Genomic DNA, 27,008 nt, shown 5'->3' with positions numbered 1-27,008 from the left:
ATTTCCAGTTAAAAAAGGGACATGTTGAGAAGATTGCTTCCTACAATGGATCCCTTCATCTCTCACTTTAATATTCAAATTCAGCCCCAAGGGACTGGATGGAATTCTCCTCTCTAAATTATTCTAAGATTCTGAAACAAAATAATCTTGATGACAACAAGGCCTCATTACCATAACCCCTAACACCAATGTCTCCATCTAGGAGAAAACTATCCACCTCTCTCAGAGGGGCCACAATGGCAGGCAGTGTTGAAAATTGACAACTATTGCTCAGAAGACATAACAATAGGAACATGAGATGTAGGAGTAAGATTCAGTCATTCAGCCCATTGAGTCTGCTCTACCATTCAATGGGATTGTGGCTGATCTGATAATCCTCAGCTCCATTTTGCTGCTTTTAGCCCCTAAACTCCTGGATTCCCTAACTGATTAAATATTTGCCTATCTCTGCCTTAGCTATACTTAATGGCCCAGCTTTACAAGACCTCCCAAGTTAAGAATTCCATAGAGTGACTCTCCTCTGATTTAATAAAAATTCTTGCTCATCTGGATTCTAAATAGGTGAGCCTTGATTCTGAAATTATACACTCTGATCCTAGACTACGCCTCCTGTCCCCTCCACGGGAACAACCTCTTCACATCTGTCCTATCATACAAACAAGAAGCAGGAGTAGGTCATTCGGCCCTCTGAACCCACTCCACCATTCAATATGATCATGGCTGATCCTCCATCTTGATGTTAAAATGTCTGTTTTCACCCCATACCCCTGACACCTTTAAAATCTAAAAAAAATTATGTTTTTCTTGAATATATTCAGTGACTGGTCTCCAAAGCCTTTGTTGGTAGAGAATTCCATAGGTTCACTACCTTCTGAGTGAAGAAATGTTTCCTCATCTCAGTCCCAAATGGTTTACCCTGAGACTGTGTCCCCTGGCTCTAGACTCCCCACCCAGCTGAAACATCCTCCCTGTATCTAGTCTGTCCCTGTCCTATTAGAATTTTATATATTTCAATCAATCAATCAGATCCCTTCTCATCCCTCAAACCTCTAGTGAATACAAACCCAGTTAAACCAAGCACTCCTCCTAGGACAGCCCTACCATCCCTGGTATCAGCTGAGTGAACCTCCGCTGCACTCTGTCTATGGCACATATATCCTTTCTTATGCATTTTATTCATTGCTTTCTGATGCTGCTGCTTAATCTGTAAGTGGAGCTTCACTAAGCATTTAAGTGCATCCCACAAAACTAAATATAGATGTTTCACTAAAAAGAAACTAGCTACTTCAGCGAGATGCAACACAAGCAGAAAATATTGTCATTCCGGTAAATTACAGATTAACCTGCTTGCTCTTTGTATAACTGCATAAACCTCTCTATATTTTTATCTTTTGCTTTTATTTCAGATTGCAAATATTTAACTTTTAATGTGACACTGTTTTGCTGAAGCATGTAATATTCTTTGAAGTCATGACAGGCCATTGTTGAGAGAATGTTTCCCTAATAGGTCAATCTGGATCTAGCAGCTTTAGTCTAATTTTAGAAGGTTTGATCGTTAAAACGGAGATGAGGAAAAGTTTATTCATCCAGAAGATAACGAATCTCTGGAATTCTCCATCTCAAAGATATTGTCCTTTTTTTTGGTGGTGACAAACATAACATTGACAGAAAGAAACAAGCTTACAGAATGCTGGAGAAACTCAGCAAATCTGGCAGCATCTGTAGAGACAGAGACAGTGTTAATGTTTCGAGTCTAGTATGACTTCAGTTCGGCTGAATTTCTCCAGCATTCTGTATGTTTGCTTCAGATTTTCAACATCTATTAGTTTGCTTCTTATTGATAGAAAGAAACATAATGCTCATGTTTCTAATCTTTCACCCTGCACAGACAAATGCAAGGAAATCAAATTCAGAAAGGGAAACACACCTTCCAGAGCATGAGAACAGGGCACTAATTGGTTGGACTTAGGGCAACTAGGGACAGGCAATAAATGCTGGCCCCATCCAGTGACACCCACATCCCATGAATAAATATGAAAAAAAGAGAAAATCCTGACTTTACATCTTTTTTAGCAATGCCAATGAGTATATTCAAGATAATGATTGATAGACTTTTAGACAAGTGGATAAGACAGCATTGGGGAGTTAGTGTATGAGATTGGTACTAATCTACGGTGGATCAGCTCAACGGTATTATGACCTACTCCTGCCCCTATTTCTTCTGTCCACATACATTTAGATGGAACTAACTAATGCAGTGATAGTTCTGAAAACAAGTTATTCCTTTTTCTGATTGTCCGTCAAATGAATTGTGTTTGCCTATTATCTTAGTCTGAAATAGTATCACATTATCTGATTCTCCTTCTCTGAGGAAGAATATTCTGCTTTTGGAGGGAAAGGAACAAAGGTTTACAGGCTGATTCCAGTGAAGAGAGGACTGACATATGAAGAGAGATTGGGTCTGTTAGGACTATATTCACTGAGTTTAGAAAAATGAGGGAGGATCTCATAGAAACCTATACAATTCTAACAGGACTAGATAGGGTAAATGCAGGAAGGAAGTTTCTGATGACTGAGGAATCCAGAACCAGGGGGTCACAGTCTAAGGGTATGGAGTAGCCTTTTAGGGCTGAGACGTGGAGAAATTTCTTCACTCAGAGAGTGGGGACCCTGAGGAATTCTCTGCCACAGAAAGCAGTTGATGCCAAAACATTGAGTGTTTTTAAGAAGGAGTTAAATATATTTCTTAAGGTTAAAGCAATCAAAGGGTAGCGGGAGAAAGTGGGAACAGGGGACTGAGTTGGACAATCAGCCAGAGCAGGCTTGAAGGGCTGAATGGCCTACTCCAGCTCCTATTTTCTACTGTTTCTTTTATTGAGTTAAGTTAATACTTACATAATACTTCAATGGCTGCTTTCTGGCTTATTGTCAAACAGTAACTGGATTCTTTTAAATCGGTTGATTTATGTTGAATGTTTCAAATGTCAATTTTGAACATTAAAGAATAGACTTTTATTGTTTGCATGTTGGATGTAAATGTTGCACATTCAAGCCTGATGATCAGATGCTCTCAAAAGGTTGCCTGCTTATTAAAATGAATAAAATATTAATCCTGCTGGGCCTGTAAATCTCCTTGCTGAATTCCCAACAAGCATTTGAGTCCCTTAAGCTACATTCCAGAAGAATAAGGTTGTAAAATCCATTGTCACACAATACTCTGAACCTAACTCTAAGTCCTGATCTATTGTCCTGCATACAAAACTCGTCCTACCAATAGCATAAAGCTGCTATTCTGTCTGGACTGTGAGGAACTTTTGAGAGTTCAAGACAAGTGACACTGAAAAGAGTTAACTTACAAAGAAAAAATCATGCGACATTCTCATGGAAGCAGCATTGCAGTTTTTGACCACAGGAGCGCTGGTGTGCAACTACTTTCAACTTGCCTTTATTTTGCTGTGTTGAGGCAAAAGCGTAAGAGGCTGTAGGTATTACATAAGTGGAACATCACTGTTAGAGTATTGTAGCTGCACTTAGCTAAAATATTGATGTTAATTAAGGAATAAATTTCTGCCTTCGGTTCACTGAATTATTTGCTCTCAGTCCTTATGAATATTATTACAAAAGACCCATTAGAGCAAGAAGACAACCATGGAGCCAGTTCACCATTTAACATGATCAGGGCCGATCTGATTGTAACTGATCTCAGATCCCCTCCAGCCTGGCTGACGTAGCAATGCTTACATTATCTTCCATTGCATAAGAAACTGGATGTTGATACCACAGTATTGAAGAATTCAGACATTTACTAAAGCTGACTATTGTCCATAAACACTACGTTCCTCAGACATATAAGTATTTGGGCTAACAGACAATCGAAAAATAAGAGAAGGCCACTCTGCCTTTCGAGCTTGCTCTGACTTTCAGTAAGATCATGGCTGATCTGATTTTAACCTCAACTCTACATTCCTGCTCCCCTGATAATTTCTCATCCCCTTGGTAATCAAGAATCTATCTCCATCAGCCTTAAAAAATAATGAAAGATTCTGCATCCACTGCCTTTTGACGATGGGAATTCCAAAGACTCTCAGTCTTTTGAGAGAAAAAAAAGTTTCCTCATCTCTGTTTGAAATGACCTCCTTATATTTAAACTGTGTTTCCCAGTCCTAGATTCTCCTGCAAGAGAAACATGCCCATGCATCTATCCAGTCAAATCCCGTCAAGATCTTATTTGTTTCAATTAAGTTGTCTCTGACTTTTCTAAACTCCTGTTAGCCCTGTCTAGCCCTCCCTCATAAGGAATTCCAATCATTCCAGGTATGGATTGAGTAAAACTTCTCTGAACTGCGGTCTCACAATGACCTGTTGGTTTGAATAAACTGTTAAATTATAGAGAATAGCATACTTCTAGCCAAATGTCATGCTTCAGGCAGCCCTGGGGTAAAATGGAGTATGATAGTTTTACAAGCTAAGGTCATGTGCTATGACATTGTGATGGTATTTCTTAGAGGAAGACTATAAGATCACACACAAAAGTAACTGCGACTCCATATTCCTGCCTACCTCAATAATCTTTCCCTCCGTTATGAAAACTTATCTATCTCTGCCCTAAAAATATTTAGTGACTCTGTTTTATGATTTAATAATCTAACCATCATGCCACATGTTTCAAATCAGCTCACTTTCAGTCTGAGAAAGATGACTTGTAGAATTAATCCTAAGTTTGTCAGTGTAGGGTCAGGAAATATTGTTGAGTCTCAAAGATGACACAAAGGGATAATTTCAAGATACTGTTTTTTAGCATATATTTTCAGGTGGTATCAGGAGAATTATATTACTTGGATTGAATTCCTCACTCTTCGTGTCAAACTTTGGAATAAATTTAATTTATTGTCAGAGTATGCTTGTAATCAAAATATAGCAAGAGGAGGAGAGAAGACTAACCCGATAAAAGTGACACTTTGAGAACTTTCGCACCTTTTGAACTTCCCTGATCTTAGCAAGATTTTCCTTTGAAATTATAATTATTTTCTAACTTACTACAAAACAGACTTTGTATGATAATGTTCCTATGAAGCATCTATGATGAAAATGCTGTATAAACATAAGTTATTGTTGATTTAGCTAACCTTCCATTAACGTTCATGCAAATAATGTCTACAACATGCAAACTATATCATTCAGAAGTGGTATTTTGGTGTTTATATCAAAACAATAACAGTATAAGTACAAACCGAATACAAGGTAATGCTACTGTGTATTTAGCACACTCCTAGCTGAAAGCAGATGTGTGTAAGTTAAAGATTGGTTAAAGTTAAACATTTGTAATAACATTCAGTAACTTTGCTCATTATATGTTACTCTGGAGTATCTCACCAACATGTATCCTTTAAATAGATCCTTTGGCTATTGTCACCTTGCTGTATGTGAGATCTTGCTGTATGTGAGTTGGTTATCACATTTTCTACCTTATACCAGAGTCTATGCATCATAATTACTTTACTGCCTGTGTGGCAAATAAGGAACTTATAGAAATAAAAGTTCTTCTTCCTTTTCAGTATCAATTCACATTGACTGTGACAAAACACCATATCACCAGTCATATCATATAATGTCACAAACATGTGCATACATACTGAAAACAGGATGCTTGGTGATGACTGTATTCTTTTAGTCATTCATGGGACAAGTTTATCAATGGCTGGCCAGAATTTTATTGCCTATCCCTAGTTGCCCTCTTACTGTACATGAACATGGACTGCTTCAGTATCTGAGGAGCCACTAATGGTGCTGAACATTATGCAATTATCGGTGAACATCCCCTTCTGACCTTATGATGGAGGGAAGGTCATTGATCAAGCAGCTGAAGATGGTTGGGCCTAGGATCCTATCCTGAGGAACTCCTGAAGGAATGTCCTGGAGCTGAGATAACTGATGTCCAACAATAACGACCATCTTCCCGTGTGCCAGGTATGACTCCAACCAATGAAGCCTTTGCTCCCTGTTACCCATTGATTCCAGTTTTGCTAGTGTTCTTTGATGCCACACCCAGTCAAATGCGGCCTTGATATCAAGGGCTGCCATTCTTACGTCACCTCTGGAATTCAGTTCTTTTGTCCGTGTTTGAGCCAAGGCTGTAATGAGGTCACGAGCTAAGTGGCCCTGGCAGAACCCAAACTGGGCATCACTGAGCAGGTTATTGCTGAGCAGGTGCTGCTTGATAGCACTGTTACTGACATCTTCCATCACTTTACTGATGATTGAGAGGAGACTGATGGGGTGGTAATTGGCCGGGTTGGATTTGTCCTGCTTTTTGTGTACAGGACATACCTGGGCAAATTTCCACATTGTTGGGTAGATACCAATGTTGTAACTGTACTGCAACAGCTTGGCACCTTTCAATTTCATAACAGCGCAACTTATCTGTCTAAAGACCACCAAGGTGAGAAATACATTGGTGAAGTCCAACCTAACTGGGAGACAATGAAGGGACGAGTCCTGTCCATTAGTTAATTCTGTACAATACCTTTTCCCAAGATCATTTATATTAGGGACTGACAAAATTTTGCAATGAGCTATCAAATTAAATATTGATGACTGCTGGACAAAGTAGTTTCAAACTAGAACCCAAACCCAATTATAGGCTGAATTCTACTTCTGGATGTTCTGAGCTAAAAACAACACAGCTGTCAATGCCCTTGGAACTTGTCCCTGCTCTATAACCTTCAAATTATGATGACAAACCCATTGTTGCAAATACAAACCAATAAATTAAGACTATGTCAGAGGACAGTTAAGAGTCAGCCACATTGCTGTGGGTCTGGAGTAATGTGTAGGTCAGAGTGTGTAAGGTTCGCAGTTTCCTTCCCTAAAGGACATTCGTGAACCAGATGGGTTTTTCCTGACAACCAAAGGTGATTTCATGGTTATCTTTGGACTTTAATTCCAGATTTTAACTAAAGTCAAATCCTACCATCTGCCGTGGTGTGTTTTGACCCTGGGTCCCCAGATTATTACCTGGGTCTCTGGACTAATATTCCAGTGACAATGTCACGAGGCCAATATCTCATCTAACCAGTTTCAAAAGAAGACTGGTGAAAATCAAATAGTTAACTCCATTTCTCTCTGCACAGTAGCTGTCAGACCTGCTGAGTCCTTCCAGCACTTTCTGTTGTTATAACTGTGGATCAAACATGTGTGTAACTACTGGAATTATGGCCTGGCACTATTTCCAGCTCATTATAGTTGCTATGAAGCCATGCATTTTCAAAACAAAAACTTATATTTTGAATTTAATGTCTGAGTTTTAATGTCTGCACAAGGCCATTAGCATGTGAAATGTTTAGCTGACATAAAGAGACATGTTTGCCCATCAGGATATAAAGGACTGTTCATGGAAGAAGTGAAGAATCTTTACCAGAGCCTGTAGTACCTCTCTGAATTGTTGTTCTTATGCTAAGATTAAGGGATTTAACAATATTTTAAATTAACTCTTAAGTTGGTCTTGATGTCTCAAAAGACCATCATATACCTCACATGTAATTGCTTGGTTAAGTACTATTTGAATAAAAAACTGCACTGTTCATCAAGTTTGACCCTCATTTTCACTGAAGACTTTGTGAGAGTATCCTCCATCTCTTGACACTATTAAGATGGATTGGTGGCAGAGAATCTACTCAAGGCTTTTCAACCACACTTAAATAACCTGCTGGCAGCTTGGAATCACAACCTTATAATAGAAACCATTAATCCAGCTTTTAAAAAGAATAAAGCCACATTCTGGTCAGAGATGGCTACACATTTGCTTCACTGTGCCTTTTACATTCAAAAGCTGTGGAAATGGAGGCAACCTATCTTCAAAGGCTGACCAGTTACAATGAGCTGGGAGGAGTATGGTTGGGGACCATGGTCTTTCCAATTAGAAAAGCATCTCAGCAGTCTCACCTGCATATTCAAGTGGATGGGCAACAAACCATTAGATATAATCATTTGGAACAATGGGAGTCTGACTAGGGAAAGAAGGTACCCTGATATAATCGAGTCATAGAAGTTAAACAACCGGAATCCACAACTGATTACCATATTTGGGTCATTGGGCAGGTGGGAAAAGAGGGTTATGTCATTGTCCATACATCTACTCGTGTACTTAAACATTTGTTTTTTGCAGCAGACCACAGGTCTGCAGAAAAGATGCCAAAGTAGGAAACATCCTCTGTGGGCCTCTCTCTTTCAATACGTACAACTTGCATTTTTTTGAACCCAGTTAGCTGTTTTAGTGTCTTTGCAAGCTATAGTTGTTTTTTTTTAAGACTCCATCCAGCAACAATCTTCAGAACAGATGTATCATCTGTCTACTTTAAAAATGACTCAGTGCTAAAGTCACAAGGACCATCAAGTTCAGCTGAAGTCAGCTATGTCATCAAACTTCAAAGAGATGTGTACCCTTTAACTTGCCTGGATGTCAGATTGTTTATCTTATCCCTCCACTTTATAATCTATTTGTATGCATGTGAATTTTGAGAGTGACTGTGTCTGTGTGGAAATTTCAGTATTTTTATTTTTTTATATCGGATTAAGGTCAATAAACATTTTTTTTAGCAAAGTCAAAAAAATCTGCCTGTCTGTGTCATTAATGATCACAGAACATAAACAGTTAAACATTAATTGAATTTGTCAGCTATTCCGTCTCTCTACTGCAGTCAAACAGGAGTGGGAAAAGAGGTAAACCAACCTATTCCTCCTCAGCTGTTTGAAACTCAGTGGGTTTACACATTAAACATGAATAAAAACCAATTACTAAATATACTTCTCTAATTTTTTGACACAGAGAACACAATTGCTAACCCAAGGAATGAAAACAAACCTCTTTACCAAACTTTGCTATTTCACTTCAAACTAAGTTTCATTCACAGATCACATATTATCATCAGTGACTTCCCCTGGCTCCCACTCTAGCGAAACCTCCATTTTAAAATTCTCAATCTTCAAATCCCTCCACATCCCTATCCCTCATCATATGTATAATCTTCTCCAGCTTCACAATTCTCTGAGATGCCACAGCAGCTGATCTATAGTTATATTCCAATGTTTGAACTGGGTATGAAAGTGAACCAATGGTGTGGTGATGAGGCAGCATTTTATAATGACATCAGCATCGGATACAAACAGTTGACATGCTGTGACAACTGCTCATCTTGGCAATATCACTGTTATCACCCATCAAGGGGCCTGCCTTATACGATGAGCATATTTTTAGCGGTTGAAAAAATGAGCTTGCCTTATACATGAGGATGATTTATATGCTACAACTTTTGGCACCGGTTCGCCAATTCTAGCTCCTTGAACATTCTCATTTTAATTGCTCCACCATTGGTGGCTGTAATCTTGGCTTCTTCAGAATAGGTTCTGCAATCCCTTCCTAAACTCCTCTTCATTGCTGTCTCTCTTTTCTGCTTTAATGCAATTCTCTGAAATGTACTTCTTTGCTCAAGTTTCAGTTCCAATATGTCCTTTGGTAGCACAGTTTAAACATTGTTTGATAACTCTGGTGAAATGTTTTGTGACATTTTAAGTTTGTAAAAGACACCATTTAAAAGCAAGTTGTTGGTGGTGGTAACAGAAATTGAATGGAGTAAGTAATTAATGTAGTCAGTTAGACGCAGTTGCACTTGTATTTTGGTCCAGGCCTTGAATTGAAATTGTAAGGTTAGGCTAATGATCCAGGACAACTCCCCAGGGTATGCTGCACTGTCAGAGGTGCTGCTTTCAGCAAGTAATTAAACATAGGGAATGCTTGTGTATTCCAGAGCTTTTACTGAACGGCACCAATTTCATAGCCATCTATGCCACTGTAACCAGATAGTCAGTGCACTGAAACATACTTCATTGTACTTGAAGCATCTTGACATGTTTCTGATAGAGAGAGGACACAGTGCTTTATAAATTCAGTCTCTCTGGTGACAAAAATAAAATCACTTCACTAAAATTGCAAAGCAAAACAATGAATAAACATGACAAATCCATATTCTTACTATCCCTGACTCCAACTGCTGACAATTTAAGTAAGTGTATTTGAGAGGTTGCAATCTCTCCTGGAAAGGTTTAAGAGATTCAAAAATATTTCTTCTATTATGATCAATCCATTTGCATGTATCCAGTAATTAGGTAGCGTACTGAAGTAAAGTTCCCAATCTTTTGATCCATTTCTGAGAAAGCGCATTAATCAATGCTTCCTCTCACACTGATGCTGGAACAGGATGACGGAATGCCGAATAAAAACTGAAGGAACTGCGGATGTTGTAAATCTGGAACGAAAACAAAGCTGCTAGAAAAGCTCAGCCAGTCTGGCAGCATCTGTGAAGGGAAAAATGGAGTTAACATTTCGGGTCCGGTGACCCTTCCTCAGAACTGTTGTGACAGAATGCCGAGTCAACAGCAAAGGGCTGATGCCTTATTTCCAAAATGAGGAGGTGAAATGAACGCATGCACTAGTCAATAGCTGCATCAAGTGTTTCTACATTTGACTGACGAGCAGCAACTCAATATATTTGAGGTGGTTCGTGAGGGCTTAGGACAAACCCCACCTTCCCCATGTTTGATGTTTCTGCTATTTTCTAAGGTGATTGACAGCAATAAATTAAATCAGGGTCACTGCTCTACTGCTGAAAGTTCAAGGGATCAGAATTCTGGCTGTTGACTTTATAAAATGTTGACTGTGCAGCAAATTGCTGGCACAGCTCAGTAAAATAGTGAATCAGAGAGTCAGTACCTGTAGATGCTACAGCTATCTATTCCACTGAGCTTACTCTTTACAAGAGTGAAAATATTTACCTCATGTGTCTTTTTCACAGTTACATTTGTGGAGCTTAAATACTGGTTTTGGATGTTGTGATAAATTTACATTTTAGTAATTAGCTTCACCTTCAGTTTCAAACATACACTTGACTCGCCAAATCAGTCACAAAACCTAAAGGCATTACTATCTGTTGATAAAGAATTCTATTCACAATGCCTTATACTATTTGCCTTTTACTATTTGTATTTAGTCCCCCAGTGATATCAAAGATTATGCTCATTGATTCATTTCTGACATTTTAAGTTTCATTTTTGCCTGTCCAATCAACTGGTCCCCTCAAGCAATATCTTTCTTTCAGAGGAATGTCAGTAAAAAGTTGAATTCATATCAAGTCACCTCCCCCTTCAGTAAGACCAACAAAATAGTTTCAAACTCTCCAACAAAATCTCCAACACTGGTGGTCACATACACCCCACTGGGGTGCCTTACACTCTCATACATTCTGGGTCAAAGCACTTAACACCCCTCTCTGAAACCTAACTGGGAATCCCAATATCTCCCTTGGAACACAAGGCAATTTTGCAGCCTAATCAATTAATGGAGAACAGTTGGATAAAGGAATGTTAAGTGCAAGATATTAGTGGGATTCTTCTCATTTCTTTTCTCACAAAGAAGCTGTATTCCAAACAACAATTGATAGGACCCAAACATCTGATTCAAATATAGGGACAATAAACCTGAACTTCAAATGAGGAGATTTAATCTGGCCCTTAGAATCCGTTACAGAACTGTCAATCCATGACACATTTATTTAAACTATGGAACAAATATACAAATCATTAACAAGCACATCACTGCTGAAGCTTGTTAATTGGTGTGAGATTTATACAAATGAGCTATTAAACAAAAGCATTGCACTATGGATTCTGGAGATCTGAAATAAAAGGTGTTTCAGAAACTCAGCGAGTCTGTCAACATCTGTGGAGAGAGAAAGAGTTAATATTTCAATTCTGATATAATTCTTCTTCAGAACTGGACATGGATGGAAAATGATGGTTTTTATGCTGTTGACAAAGTTAGGGAGGAGGGGAAAGTGGAACAGATTGTGAGGGTGCTCAGAGCAAAAGGCAAATGGAGAGCTAATGGAGGGAGAGGAGTGATATAGATGAAGATACAGTCTTAGAGTCATAGGATAACACAGCATGGAAACAGACTCTTTGCTCCAACTCGTCCTCACCAAACAGATAGCCCAATCTGACCTAGTCTCATTTGTTAGCATTTTGTCCATATTCCTCTAACACCTTCCTATTCATGTACCCATCCAGATATCTTTTAAATGTTGTAATTGAACCAGCCTCCACCGCTTCCTTTGGCAGCTCATTCCATACACAGACCACCCTCTGCACGAGAAAGTTACCCTTCCGGTCCTTTTCAAATCTTTCCCCTTGCACCTTAAACCTATGTCCTGTAGTTTTGAACTTCCCCACCCAAGGAAAAAGACTTGGGTGTTCACCCTATCCATGCCTCTCATAATTTTATAAACCTCAACAAGGTCACCTCTCAGCCTTTGATGCTCCAGGGAAAAAAGACCCAACCCATTCAGCCTCTCCCTGTAACTCAAAGTCTCCAGTCTCAAATTGTCCTTGAAAATCTTTTCTGCATCCTCTCAAGTTTAACAACATCTTTCCTATGGAAGAGTGACAGAGCTGTCCACAGTATTCTAAAAGTAGCCTCACCAATGTCCTGTACAGGTTGGTTGGCTCGCGGAGCTGGTTTGTTGTTTTGTAGATTTTTCATTATCATGCTTGGTAACATCCTCAGTGCAGCCTCCGATGAAGTGTAGTTGTGTTTTCCTGCCTGGTTTTTAAACTCTGGCGTCCGTTGAGATGGATTGCCTCACTTCCGGGTTTCCTCCGTAGTGGGATGTATATGGGGCAAAGTTCAATGTCTTTATTAATAGCATGCTTCATGGAATGCCATGCTTCCAGGAATTCTCGTGCTTGTCTCTGCCGAGCCTGTCCCAGGATCTTGGTGTTGTCCCAGTCGAAGTGATGGTTCTCCTTGTCCATGTGGATTGAGATGAGTGAGTATTGGTCCTGTCTTTTTGTAGTCAGTTGGTGTTCATGTACTCATGTTGTTAGTTTCCTTCCTGTTTGTCCAATGTAGTGTTTCTCACAGTCTCTGCAGGGGATCTTGTAGATGACATTGGTCCTGTCCATGGCAGGGAGTGGGTCTTTAGTTCAGGTGAGCAGTTGCCGTAGGTTGACGTGGGCTTGTGTGCCACTCTGATGCCCAGCGGTTGTAGGAGTCCAAAGAACTGGGTCAGAAGATGCCTACAAAAACAGCAGCAGAAAGATTCTACACGCCCCGACACACTCATCACACTACCCTACATCAGAAACACGTCAGAACTCACCACAAGACTCCTATGACCGCTGGGCATCACAGTGGCACACAAGCCCACATCAGCCTTACGACAACTGCTCACCCGAGCCAAGGACCCACTCCCCGCCATGAACAGGACCAATGTCATCTACAAGATCCCCTGCAGAGACTGTGAGAAACTCTACATCGGACAAACAGGAAGGAAACTAACAACAAGGGTACACGAACACCAACTGGCTACAAAAAGACAGGACCAATGCTCACTCATCTCAATCCACATGGACAAGGAGAACCACCATTTTAACTGGGACAACACCAAGATCCTGGGACAGGCTAGGCAGAGACAAGCACGAGAATTCCTGGAAGCATGGCACTCCACGAAGCATGCTATTAATAAACACATTGAACTCGACCCCATATACATTCCACTACGGAGGAAACCCGGAAGTGAGGCAATCCATCTCAGCAGCCCCCAGAGTTTAAAAACCAGGCAGGAAAACACACTGACGCTTCATCGGAGGCTGCACTGAGGATGTTATCCAGCATGGTAATGAAACGTCTGCAAAACAACAAACCAGCTCGGCGAGCCAACCAACCTCAACACCCACAACCTGAGCTACAGATCTACGCCAAAATCTTAATGTCCCGTACAGCTGTAACATGACATGTTAATGGTCGGTCTTAACAGAAGGAAATAGGTCAGCTCTGCTGAGAGGATACCAATAGCAACTGGTAACATGTTGGGTGGGAATCAAAATGGCAGACAGTGTTCATTTTCTGAATGAGCTGAGTCTTTGGAGCTTATTTAATATATTTTTAGGCAGAAATAGTTAGATTCTTCATTAACAAGGGGGTGAAAGATTATTGGGGATATGCAGGAATGTAAACTTGAGGTTAAAATAAAATCAGCCATGATCTTATTGAATGGTGGATCAGGTTCAAAGGGTCGAATGGCCTACTTGTGTTCCTTGTTCATATGCTCACATTTATTGTCATGAATGTGTTGGGTGTTTTTGTATTAACTCTTTACATTAGAAACTCCACTGGATTGCCCACTGTCGATGTCAACCTGTCTGTCCATCCATAACCAGCCTCTCCTCTGCCACACCAGTAGTGTTGCTTTCTCAGTTCTGCACTCAATCTCATATTGGGCATTTCTACCAAATTTTGTTCTCTGCTTCCTAAAGTGCTGTGAATTTTTGGTGGAAATATAAAATCAAAGTATTTTAGAAACATATGTCACCTTATGTGGCTTTAAAAAGAAGTAATTAAATCTGCTGATCCTAGTTTTACTGTTGCCAACTTTATCTGAAGATCACATGCAGCCTCAACTTCTCATTTGCAATTTGCCAGAAGAGGAGACAGAAAGAGTCAGTGCAACAGAGACACAGCTTACTCTTGGAAAGGAACCAAGGGGCACAGGGAGTTCAGCCATGTTGAGTTTCAGGAGAGTAAGGCAAGGCTGGATGGCCTCTACTTTAAAGTTGTGAATATTACAGATAAACCAGATGAATTAAGGGCATGGACTGATATGTGGAATTGTGATTTTGTTGCCATCACAGAGATGTGGTTGAGGGAGGGGCAGTACTGGGAACTCAACATTCCAGGAAGGACAGAATTATGATCACTGCTCCTTACATTGGAGGATCATTTTTGGAACAGTGATTACAATTCCATAAGTTTTAAGATAGTTATGAATCAGAATAAGATTGGTCCTTGGGTGAAAATGCTAGATTGAGGGAAGGCTAATTATAACAGTATTAGGCAAGAATTGAAGAAGTTAGATTGGGGTGGCCGTTCGAGGGTAAACTTACACCTGACATTTGGAAGGTTTTTAAAGGCTAATTGTTGCAGTTAGGACCGGCATGTTCTTGTAAGGATAGCAAGATTCAGGAGTCTTGGATGACAGGAGATAATGAAACTTCTTTTCAGAAAGAAAGGGGAAGCATATGTAAGGTGTCAGAAACTGAAATCAGACAAGACAATTGAGGAATATACAGGAAGAAACTTAAACAAAAGATTGGGAGGGCTAAAAGGAGCCAGAAAAAGTCCTTGGCAGGTAGGATTAAGGAGAATCCCAAAGCACTTTATATGTAGATATAAAATACACTCAGGGACAAAGGGGCAATTTATGCATGGAGCCAGAGGAAGCGGGTGAGGTCCTTAAAGAGTAGCTTGTATAAGTATTCGCTAAAGAGAAGGACATGGTTGATGGTGAGATTAGGGAGGAGTATGTTAATATTCCAGGGCATTTCGATATTAAGAAGGAGGTATTGGTGTCTTGAGAATCATTAAGGTAGGTAAGCATCCCAGGATACTGAGGGAGGTAAGGGAGGAGATCATGGTGGCCTTGATAGAGATCATTATCATCTTGAGCCATATGCCACATCCCAGAAAATTGAAGAATAGCCAATGTTGTCCCTTTGCTTAAGAAGGGCAGCAGGGATAATCCAGGGAATTATAGGCTGGTGAGCCTTACATCAGTCAGGGTAAAGAAATTGTTGGAGAAAATTCTTACAGACAGGATTTACTCACATTTGGAAAAGCATGGATGTATTAGGGATAGTCAGCATGGCTTTGTGCGGGAATGGTCTTGTCTCACAAATCTGAGTTTTTTGGAGGAAGTGATGAAGATCATTGATGAGGGTAAGGCAGTGAATGTTGTCTGCATGGACTTTGCAAATGCATTTGGTAAGTTCCCTGATGGTAGGCTGGTACAGAAGATTAAGTCACATGGGATCCACAGTGAATTGATAAATTAGATACAAAATTGGCTTGGTCATTAACTCTGTTTTCTCTTCACAGATACAGCCAGACCTGCTGAGTTTCTCTAGCTCTTTCGGTTTTTTGTTTCATAATTGAACAATTACTGCACTCACCCATGTGCTCTTTGAATGTTTGCCATTGCCTTTCCACTGCTATCCCTTTAATTTAATTCACACCTCAAGCCACCATAATATCCTCAATTTATAATCGTGCCTTCTGGGTATTTTCAGAATTATTTCAGATTGAGTGTTTTTTTTTGCATTACAGAATTCTCATTTTTGCTTCATGCCAGTGTGAAGGTCAATAGGAATGGAAGGTGATATTTAAAACGTATCTTTTAATTGCACAGGCCTCTCCTTGAACTTTTCATTTTGGGTATTGGAATTCTTTGAGGAAACGGAATGAAATGATGGATGAACATCTGCCATGTACTTAGTGTTAAGAGAATTGTAACTCTGCCCTTTTTAACACCCTGTGCACAGAAGAAATTTGTCTTCTGTTGTTCTTCACTGATTTTAATTAACTGCTCATCTACAATCAGAGGGAAGCATCCTCACCACAAAGCAATTATTGCAGGTTACAATCCTCTAGGAAAACACTCATCCATAGCCAAGTCGGAAACATTAAACAATTAAACAACTTTCAAACAAAAACCAATCACTTTGATTCTCTTTTGACTTCAGAATTCCAGCATCTGCAAAATTTCTCTTTGCAGATGAAAACATTGTTAAATATTTCTGTCAGTTGTGGTTAATGGAAGAGGGTCTGAATGATGTTGAAGCTAGAAATGAGCATCGAAATTCAAATAACAATTTCAAATGAGTTGGATGTTGAAGAGTTTTCACAAGGAATGTCTTGATAAACATGCTTGCAAAAGGGGTTTTCATGCAAACTGAAAATCAAAATAATCTTGTTGAAAATCTTCGAGTCAAATATCAAAGATTTAAACAGATATTGAACTGGTCAGGATAAATGAAATTAGAATTAGTTGGTCATGTATCATGAATATAGGAATGAAGGCTATGTGTTAGTTTGCAGTGGCAATAATTAAACTAGCTCCGACTTATAAACCTTGTACTGAATCCTGACCATTTGTGGAAGATGCAGTTACAGTCTGTCCTGTTTACATAGGGAGAAAAATAAGTGCAAAGAGGATTAATTTCTCCCAGTGAAGTAGCTCATACAAAAAGGATTACATTTGAAAATGCATTCACATCTCTCTGTAAAGTTCTCTGTGGATTTGTCATATTTAGGCCACTGAGATAAAATGATCCAGCGAACTGGAAACTTATGCTTTAATCAAATAGGAATTTATGTGGATTTTACTGCAGTTGATGTGGACTACTGTGTACTTTATTGACTCACTGGTACGTATGGCAAATCTCCAAAATTACTGTCATGAAAGATACAATAAAATAATATCTATTTTCTGATCATTTGTTGAATCTTAATCACCCAGTACTCCAAATCAACTCAGACAAAGTTGCCAGCTGAGAATAGGTCTCTTTCTCATGGCAATGAGGTGTTTTAACAAAGTTGTGTTCCTAATAACATCCTCATCCCCAGTGAATGGCAGTCTAATTTGTTAACTAAAACTCTCAACTGTCTATTTTGCAATTTCTAAGTGAAAACCGCTGAATTATGTCAATATAGTAAGCCAACTGCACTGCAGGAATCATTTCCTCAGAATGTAGAAGTGCATTATTTTAAGGAGAGAGCAGGGAAAATAGATCAAGACTCCATACGTAATTATACTGCAGCAGAACAAGAAAACCTTCCCAACATTACAGACAAGGAACATAACCAAAACTGTAAAGAATGTTTCACTGGTCTGGGCAAAAAGATTGATGGGAATAGCAAAGAAAAATAAACTAATTGTGCAGAATCCAATTAATTTTTCACTAAACATCAATATAGTTCAAGTTCTTATAGATACATCATAATGAAATAGTTCAATTTCTCTTTAATATGATAATTGTAAATCATTTTAATTTTGTATTAAAATGTAATTGTAAATTTATTTTGATAAATAAATTAATATTAGGTGCAAGAAGTATTTGGAATCCTGGATTAAAATCTTGTTACTGAACTAAACTCCGAGGGCATAATTTGGAACCTGTGATGGTATTTTACAACATCCCACTTTGTACAAAATAGCAGAAAGATCCTATTTTGAACATTCATATAATGCCTCTGAGTTCTGTTACATGAGTTCAAACTCATTAGAACTGTAAATAAAAACAAGTCAAAAATAACCCCATATTAAAAAAAATGAGAAAAATAATCTAAAATTAATGTTTACAATTTTCTTATTAGAAATTGTTACCTATGTAAAATGGTGACACTAAAACTAATCTGAACTCCTTAATTGGTGTATGGTATCATCTTGTCATTCAGCTACTTGCTATGTAGTACTCTCGAAATATTTATTATCGTGCCACCATTTTTTTTTAATATTACTAGTTTGAAAAACTTGGAAGAATTGTAAACTGTGAGGAGGGCAGTACAGAACTTCAGAGGACACTGACAAGTGGCTGGAGTGGGCGGCTAATTAGGCCATTCAGTCAGTTTTGAAGCCAGTTTTTTGAAGGAGCTATCCAATTCAGCCTACATTCCCCTCCCCTCACTCTTTCCTCATAGTCTCTTCAATTATTTACCCACTTCCCTTTTGAAAGTTCCCATTGATTCTGCCTCTCCTGCGCTTGCAGGTACTGCCTGACAGATCACAACAGCGACTGCATTACAGAAACATTCTCCTCATTCCCATGTTTTCTCCTTACAAACAACTTTAAATTCATGTCACTCTGGTTACTGACCATTCTGCCAGTGCAAAAAAGTCCTCTTTATCGATCAAGGTATCTTCTCGTGTCACAAAAGTTCAGGGCAATTGCACTGGTGTGAGTAAAGGCATTTCAGGGAGAGCACTTGGTCATTTAATGAAGGAGTGGGATAGGAGATGGATGGGTTTCTTTGAGGTAGTGACAACCTGTGAATTCATTAATTTTCACTATGGGATGAGTTCAAAGTAAAGGTATCATGAGTAACAGTTTCTCAAAGTGATAGTGTAAGAGTTGATTTTATTTTTACCTTGCCCACGTACTGAGCTTCTGGTCCTATGTGTTCTTCTAAAACAAAGAATTGGTTCCAGACCCAACCACGTTTGGGCCGATGATGCACCTGTTTCTCTTCCTCTAAGTGCTTGCTTTGATTTCTTTCCACCTTAATAGAGTTCTGGGCAGACTTTGTGAAGCAGATAAAACCAAGGCAGAGCAGCAGAGGACACAGGGAATGAGTGGTTGGAATTTTCATTGTGACTCCACGTCGAGCTTGATCCAAATTCCTTTGCTACTTTCAGATTTTTTTTTCTAAGTGCAAATCTGGCACCTATAAATCCAATATCACAAGGCAATCCCAGGAGATCCTAATCCTTCCATGGTTTGAAGACCCACTGTGGAAATGTCAGTTTTCATTCACATGATAGAGAAAAATATCCTTTAAGCTCGATGTCGAGTTCTGTAGGTCTCATCAAACCTTCCTATGTCTTAACATGTTCAACCTGTTGAGAAGACAAGCAGAAATATTAGCTCTTCATTTTAAACAGAAAAGCAAAGTCTTTCCTCTGACTCATATACCTGAGGCATTCTGAAAGCATCCGTGCGTCTACCATTATCTGACACCCAAAAACACATTGTCTGATTCTGTCCTCAAGCACAATGGCCAAAAACATCAATAAGACCTTGATTCAAGCAAATTCACTGAGATGCAAGTTGAGCGAAAAGAACACCAATCATGTTTTGGATAGTTTCTTCTGGTTAATGTTTAATTTATTGAGGGGACAGTACTGTGATTTTTCCACTTCAGGCTTCATTGCAAAGTTTGGAATTATTCTCAGTCACCGTTATGTATCTCCACAGCTTTCACCGAAGAAAACAAGTACAGAGAATGCTGGAGAAACTCAATAGGTTTGGCCAGCATCTTGGACAAAGAAACAGAGTTAACGTTTTGAGTTTGGGATGGCTCATCTTCAGAACTCAGAACATTTGAGATATAGTTCTGAAAAAGGTCATTCCAAACTCAAAACATTAACTCTGTCTCTCTCTCTCCACAGACACTGCCAGACCTGTTGAGTTCCCTTAGCATTTTCTGCATTTGTTTCAGATTTTCAGCATCTGCAGTAATTTTCTTTTATCAACTGAAGAAAACGTGCTTCTTAATGTATTCTGTAGAGTTTTGCAATTTAATCCTGTGGCAAGAAAAGATTCAATGTACATAGTAAAATTCAAATGTCAAGCAATCAAACAGCAAATGTCATCAACATCCCATCACTGCCATTGTGGATTCATGAAAGAAAAAGCAGAAACAAACAGCTTGTATTTATTTAGTACTTTAACCTCATAAATCATTCCAAGGCCATTCTCAGGTGAGTTATCAAACAAATTCTGGCACCAGCTCATACAAGACAATATTGCTAAGCTCCATGCCCAATCATCCTTTCTAATACTACCCTTCCACCCCGACATTACCCTGACCAAATTGGCTTCTCCCTTTGCCCTTATCCCACAAGATCATCCTCAATACCCTGCCTCCAGCCCTAAACCTCCGAGATTGTTCTCATCCCTTTCCTCCAATTACCTCGCACTCAAAACCTTTGGACCTTGGGGATTTGTGACATCACAGAATCATTTGCAGAATGAGTCACAGATTTGTCACAGAAGAGGTGGAGACTATTCAGACCATCATGTCTGTATCAACTCTCCAAATGAGCATCACACCTAGCACCATTCTGCTACCTTCTCCCTGTAACCCTGCACATTGTTCCTTTTTGGATAACACTCAAATTCCTTACTGAAAGCCTCCATTGAGCCTGCGTCCATCGTTCTCTCGGGCTGCACATTGCAGGCACTAGCAACTCGCTGAAAGAAAAAGGTTTTTCTCCTTTCAACTCCATGGAGAACAGTCCGAGCTTCTCCGATCTATCTTCACAACTGAAATTTTTCATCATGGGAACAATTCCTGGAAACATCTTCAGCATTCTCACTGATGCCTTTACACCCTTCCTTAAATGTAGTTCCAAAAATTGCACACAATACTCCACCTGAGGCTGAAATAACTGCAAGTTAGTACGACCTCCTTGCTCTTGTGCTCCATGTCCCTGTTAATAAAGTCCAGGATACTGTATGTTTTATTAACCATTCTCTCCAACTACCATGCTGCCTTTAGTGACCTATGTACAAATACACCCAGGTTTCTCTATTCCTGCACACCCTTTTAGATTGTATCCTTTATTTCACGGGTTCACTACTAAGAAGTCCAATTGGAGTTTAATTGAAGACTGAATCATTGAACTTGCCTGAACTAGCGAGTGGAGGCCTAAGATCAAATTTAGAACATTTCCTGTTGCGCCTCTGCAATCTGGCATTTTGTTGCAACTAATTTACAACAACAACTGTTTAGCACCTATAATGCATTCGAACATTCAATTATGCATCATGGGAAGGTTATCAAACTACTTTAGAGCAAAGTGAATACTGATATAAGCCAACATTACTTTAAATCACCAATCAAACCATTTTGAAAATGCTTTCAAATTTGTGACAAAGTGTGCAGACATGAAATTTCATCAAGGACATTATCGTAAGGACTTAAATGTTCTCAATATGGAATTTTTGGCTCCTGTATGTGAAAGAGAGAGTTGACATCAGAGCTCTGACCAAACTGGCAGTTTAGACCAAGAGTAGACCGTTTATGTGGATACAGCCGCCATTGTGCGGTGGAATTGATCATTTTACAATGCAGTATTCAAAGCAAAAATTGACCATTATATAAAATACAATTCATGTGTTATTGCTAAAGAAGCCAGCAGGTAGATCAAAGCAACACAGAATGGCCTGAATATTCCTATCTGGGTCAGAATCTCTGTTTGGGACTCCAATCAGACCAGTCGTTGTTGACTTAACTTTGGTACAGTTTCTCAAAAGCTCTGTTCCAGCTGAAGCAGTGCAGTCCAGTCCAAGAACCCATGCAGGTAGCAGAGGATTTGATTGCCTCTGAAACTGTCACGTTTTGCAGCAATAACTGCTGTATTCTGTGATTGAAACATCCTGAGCAAAGGAAAGTGAGTAAGATACAAGTTACACATGGGTGAGGGATTAGAGTAGATAGGAGTGTCTGCCACAGGGCAGTAGGTAGGGTTCAGTGGGGAAGAGTTGGAGAAGAGTCGGGGTCAGGGGTAGTTGGAGGTGAAATGGGATGGTGGGGGAATCTGTGATAACACGGTGTAGAGCCAGATCAACACAGCAGGCCAAGCAGCATCAGAGGAGCAGGAAAGCTGACGTTTCGGGCCGAGACCCTTCTTCAGAAATGGTGGGAGAATCAGTTCAGTGAGTGTTGGGACTGAGTGTCAGGTCAAGTCAGTATGCGCGCGCGCGCGTGTGTGTGTGTGTGTGTGTTTGTAAAGGAGTTGGGAGTCACCATGTTGTCAGGTGTAAATGGAGTGTTGGGTCTGGAGGGATTGTGGGTCAGTTCAGAGTTTGTTTCGAGTCTGTGGGAGGGGATTGGGAGGGAGTTGGAGGGTTTTAGTTGGGGTGGTGTTAGATGAGTTTATCAGATACGGGGAGGGGTGGGGCATAAAGAGTCAGTGATTGGGATAGGGGTGGGTGGGGCAGTTTCAGGTCTCAGGGGAGTCAGGAGGAGCGTGTTTTTGAGTTGGGGAGGGGAGTAGAGATATACAGTTGTCCATTGTGGTTGTTAGTGCAATAGTTAGCCAGGGGTTATAGCAAGTTTAATCTTCTAAATATTTCCTAGCTAACGATGTAGCTCAGTGAGCCAGAACCCTCTGAAGTCTCAGACAGGATCTCAGACATGGAGACTTTTTCAGAGAGTTCCAAAAGTTGGGTAATTTGCCATTGGGAGTTTCAAACCCACAAACACTTCCATCTTGAAGGACAAGGGCAGCAAATATATGCCAACACCATCCCCTGCAAGTTCCCCTCCACACCATTCACCATCCTGACTTGGAAATATATCACCATTCCTTCTCTGTCGCTGGATCAAAACCCTGGAAGTCCCTCCACAAGGGCATTGTGGGTCTACCTAAAGCACATGGACTGCAGTGGTTCAAGAAGGTGACTCACCACCATTTTCTCAAGGGGTCAACTAGGGATGGGGTGTTAAAAATCACAATTTGACACAGAGCCACAAAAGGTGAGTGATGGCTAAAAGGTTTGTCAGTTTTAAAAAGCGTCCTAAAAAATGAGAACATGAGCTAGAAAAAGCAGAGGTTTTGAAAAACAATTTGAGAATTTAAGATCCAGAAAGCGAAAAAGATACCAATCACAGCTACTAAAAATGACCTAATCGATATTACTTTGTCAAAGGCTTGGAAATCAGATTCCAGCAATTAATTCTAGCTTTATACACACTTCGAAACGTATAACATTGTGACAGAAAACATGAAAGAAATGGCAGGATGAAATAAGCAGCAAATGGATTGCCCACCAGCTTATACAAATCTCTGTGCATTCCTCTCCACTGAAGTTGTCAGGTGGCCTTGATAATGAGTAGCAAATCGCTCATAGACAGATTGATGTTTCTAACAAAGTTGAATGTTTAAATGCTCCCTGTAACCTTTGCACCTTCCAATCAACTCCACAGGTTCTTCATTTGTCAGCTCTCTTTGTAATTGAAAACCTGATGTGGTAAAGCAACCTTCTCCTCTTTCATATTGAGCAAGTAACAGTAATGAATTGAAACAAGTCTGGAATGTGTAATGTGCACTGTTAGCACAGGAAAATATAGCACTTATTTTAATTACTAACACCTCTATTCAATCATGGACAAAGTAATATGTGACAAATATGTTCAGGATTCAGATGCCAGCATAACTAGACTAAAGAAGTCAGAGTCAATTGAATATCACTAATTATTTTTCCAGTTTTAATTTCTGTCAGTTTAGTAGACAAAGGTTGGTGATTCGCCAAATGATAGCATTGATACAAGATTTTATAAAGTACATGAACATCAGAAATAGATGCTTAGAGGCCTTTTGCACCTTTGAGATTGCCCAGACATACAGCAACATGGCTTATTCAATTAAAACAGAGATAAGACAAAACCTTTCCTCTTTGAAAATCATGAGTCCTTGAAAGTCTGTTCCTGAAAAGGTGGGGGAGGCAGAGTCCTTGAATATTTTTAAGGCAGGAGTGGATAGATTTTCATTACAAGATGATCAGAGGATTAGATAGGGTGGACAGTGGGAGTCTTTTTCCTCGGATGGTGATGGCTAGCACAAGGGGACATAGCTTTAAATTGAGGGGTGATAGATATAGGACAGACGTCAGAGGTAGGTTCTTTACTCAGAGAGTAGTAAGAGCATGGAATGCCCTGCCTGCAAAAATAGTAGACTCGCCCACTTTAAGGGCATTTAAATGGTCATTGGATAAACATATGGATGATAATGGAATAGTTTAGGTTAGATGGGCTTCAGACTGGTTTCACAGGTCGGCGCAACATCAAGGGCCGAAGGGCCTGTACTGCGCTGTAATGTTCTATGTTCTATTAAGGAAGAAGTTTAAGGTTTATCAGGAGGAAGGACAATGACACTTGAGGATACAATAAGATCAGCCACGATCTTACTGAATGGTGGAGCAAGCTTGAGGGGCTGAATGGCCTACTCCTTTTCCTTATCCATATGTAAGATCACGCTGATGTCCTCTCTCAACTTCAGCTGCTGCATTATCCTCATGTGCCCTCATTGCAAAAAACTATTGCCGGCTGTCTTGTATATTCTCAGTAACTCAGAGCCCTCAGCTCTCTGGGGGAAAGAAATTCATAAATTCACAACTCTTCAATTGAAGAAATGTCTCATCCCAGTTCTACATGGATGACCCCTTATTCTAAGACTGTGCCCTCATGTTCTAGATTCCCCTGTCAGTGCAAAAACATTTACTTAGCAGTTATCCTGTCAAGCCCTTGAAGAATTTTATGTATTCTTTTATTTGCAAGGCTGTTTCGAAGGCTCAATTTGGAAAAAAAATCAAATAAATTTATTTTCATAATGCTACTGAATGGATAGGTTACGAATTAATTAAGACCATAATAAGCAGATCCAATTACGATCATACAAAAGCAATCTTAATACAGCTCAACACACCCTTTCCAATTTTTAACCTATTATATTATCACCATGAATGTTAATGCTTGACTAAGGATCTGCCACTTTAAATTATCTTCAATGAATATTTTGGTTCTGATCTTTTTGTTTTTATTTGGTCATAAGGAGATTTGATTTTCCTCTGGAATGCTAGTTCTTACATTGTTTATGAATTTAGAATTAATGCTTGAACTTGATTGTTATTATAAACAATTAGAAAGTTCTGGTAATGTTTCCAGCCAAGAACCTGTGATAATTGTTAGAGTGCACAGTTTGTACAGACAGAAAGCCAAGAGGATCAGAATGTGTTGAGTTTAACATAACGCTTCAGTCAACTCAAGATCCTTTATTCCATTATAAGAGGAAGGATATATCCATTATTGTCATGAATAATTATTCAAGAATGTAACCTTTCAGCACGCACTAATCTGCTGGATTTATTGTACTTCATTGATTCCCTGGGCACTGAAAACATTCCTGTTCCAAGTCAGTTCCAAATTGCTGAACTCACTGGTCAAGAAAATCGATATATTATTGTGACGGCAATGTTTGGCTACTGTGGAGCGAATGTTCAGGGGAACATGCAGAAAAGTGGAATTAAGGGCAAGATCAGATCAACCAAAGGCCTTGTTGATAAGCACAGCAGCCATTTGGCCTACTGCTGCTCCAATTTTATATTTTCTGATACTACAGATAGTGGGAAATCAAGACCAGGTGGAGGTATGTTTTTGCTTCTGAAAGATTAGTATCAAAAACTCCAAAAGTGATGTCGAGAAATAACCCGCAGCCATTTTGTGCAAGGAGACAGTTTTCTTTAACCTATTTCAAATTCTCTTTTTATTTGTGGTTTTATTCCCGAGTGCATTGACTGCGCTCTAAGCTGAGGTTGGAAAGATTAATCTTTTGCTTTGGTTTTGCAGAGACTTTCTCAGCAAGAGTTGGGTTAGCTTTCAAAAACCTGAAGGCAAGGACTTAGGAAAGTAAATCACCACATGGAAAGTTTAATGTTTTTTTCCCAATCCGAAAGTCTATTCAACACAGAAGCATTTCCCCTTGGACATGATTTAAAAGTCAATCTTGTGTGATAATCTTTAACCTGAAAGTTGTATGATAATGTGCAACTTACTTATATGTTTTGTGAAATCTGTAATTATTTTCTTTAGAATGTTTCAAAGTAAATTTTATGAATTTGCATAAATTGTAAGGGGTCATTGTCATTTTCTTGGATAATAATAGCAAGAGCAAAAATAATCTGACAGTCCTTAGCCCAGAAGCGTTACCAACAAGAAGGAAGTTAAGAAACAAGCCATTTATTTAGCGAACACTAAGAACAGCTGCAGACATAAAAGTGAAGAACTAAAAGCAGCCAAGCTGGAAAGGTAAAGATGTTCAATGGCAAGACACAACCTCAAAGAGAAAGTGCCGAGAGAGAGAAAAAAGAAACATGAATAACCCGTGCAAGAAGAGGCAGTAAATTATTCTCGAAGACTGTGTAACAGAAAAGGAGACAAGATCTCTCAGAAGTAGTGTGTGAGTTGTCGATAAGGATCTTAAATTTGGAGAACTGTGTGAATAACTCAGAGATGCTGGGTGTTTTCCAGAAGTGGGCTAACTCAGGAAAAAGGGTGTAAGTCATTGGTTAGTTTAAAAAGAATTATGGAAAGCTACACGCTTACAGGACAACTGTGACCTGAGAGAGAGGGTTTGTAGAAATGTGTCTAGTTATAGAGTCATAAAGCACACAAACAGACCCTTTGGCCCAGCTCGTCCATGCTGACCAGGTTCCCTAAACTGAACTAGTCTCCTTGCCTGCATTTGGCCCATATCCCTCTAAACCTTGAATTCTGAGGAAGGGTCACCGGACTTGAAACGTTAACTCTGATTTTTTCTTCACAGATGCTGCCAGGCCTATCG

The 27,008-nt window shown here is 39.5% G+C and overlaps 1 protein-coding gene across 4 annotated transcripts in view; it reads right to left on the bottom strand.

The window, feature by feature from the left end:
• The window catches only part of LOC109927670 (cadherin-18-like), a 578,296-nt gene that overhangs the window by 162,007 nt on the left and 389,281 nt on the right, over positions 1-27,008 (bottom strand). For all 4 annotated transcript variants that reach the window (XM_048616417.1, XM_048616438.1, XM_048616423.1 and 1 more), the window contains one exon: positions 19,031-19,499. In XM_048616417.1, coding sequence (XP_048472374.1) covers positions 19,031-19,252 — 222 coding nt within the window. In that variant the 5' untranslated portion in view covers positions 19,253-19,499. The remainder of the gene's footprint in view (positions 1-19,030; positions 19,500-27,008) is intronic.

The sequence above is a fragment of the Rhincodon typus genome, chromosome 2 (genome assembly GCF_021869965.1).
Source record: "Rhincodon typus isolate 14 chromosome 2, sRhiTyp1.1, whole genome shotgun sequence".
Taxonomy (NCBI): domain Eukaryota; kingdom Metazoa; phylum Chordata; class Chondrichthyes; order Orectolobiformes; family Rhincodontidae; genus Rhincodon; species Rhincodon typus.
Note: the sequence above shows the minus strand (reverse complement) of the source record. Positions and strands in the feature narration are given on the sequence as shown.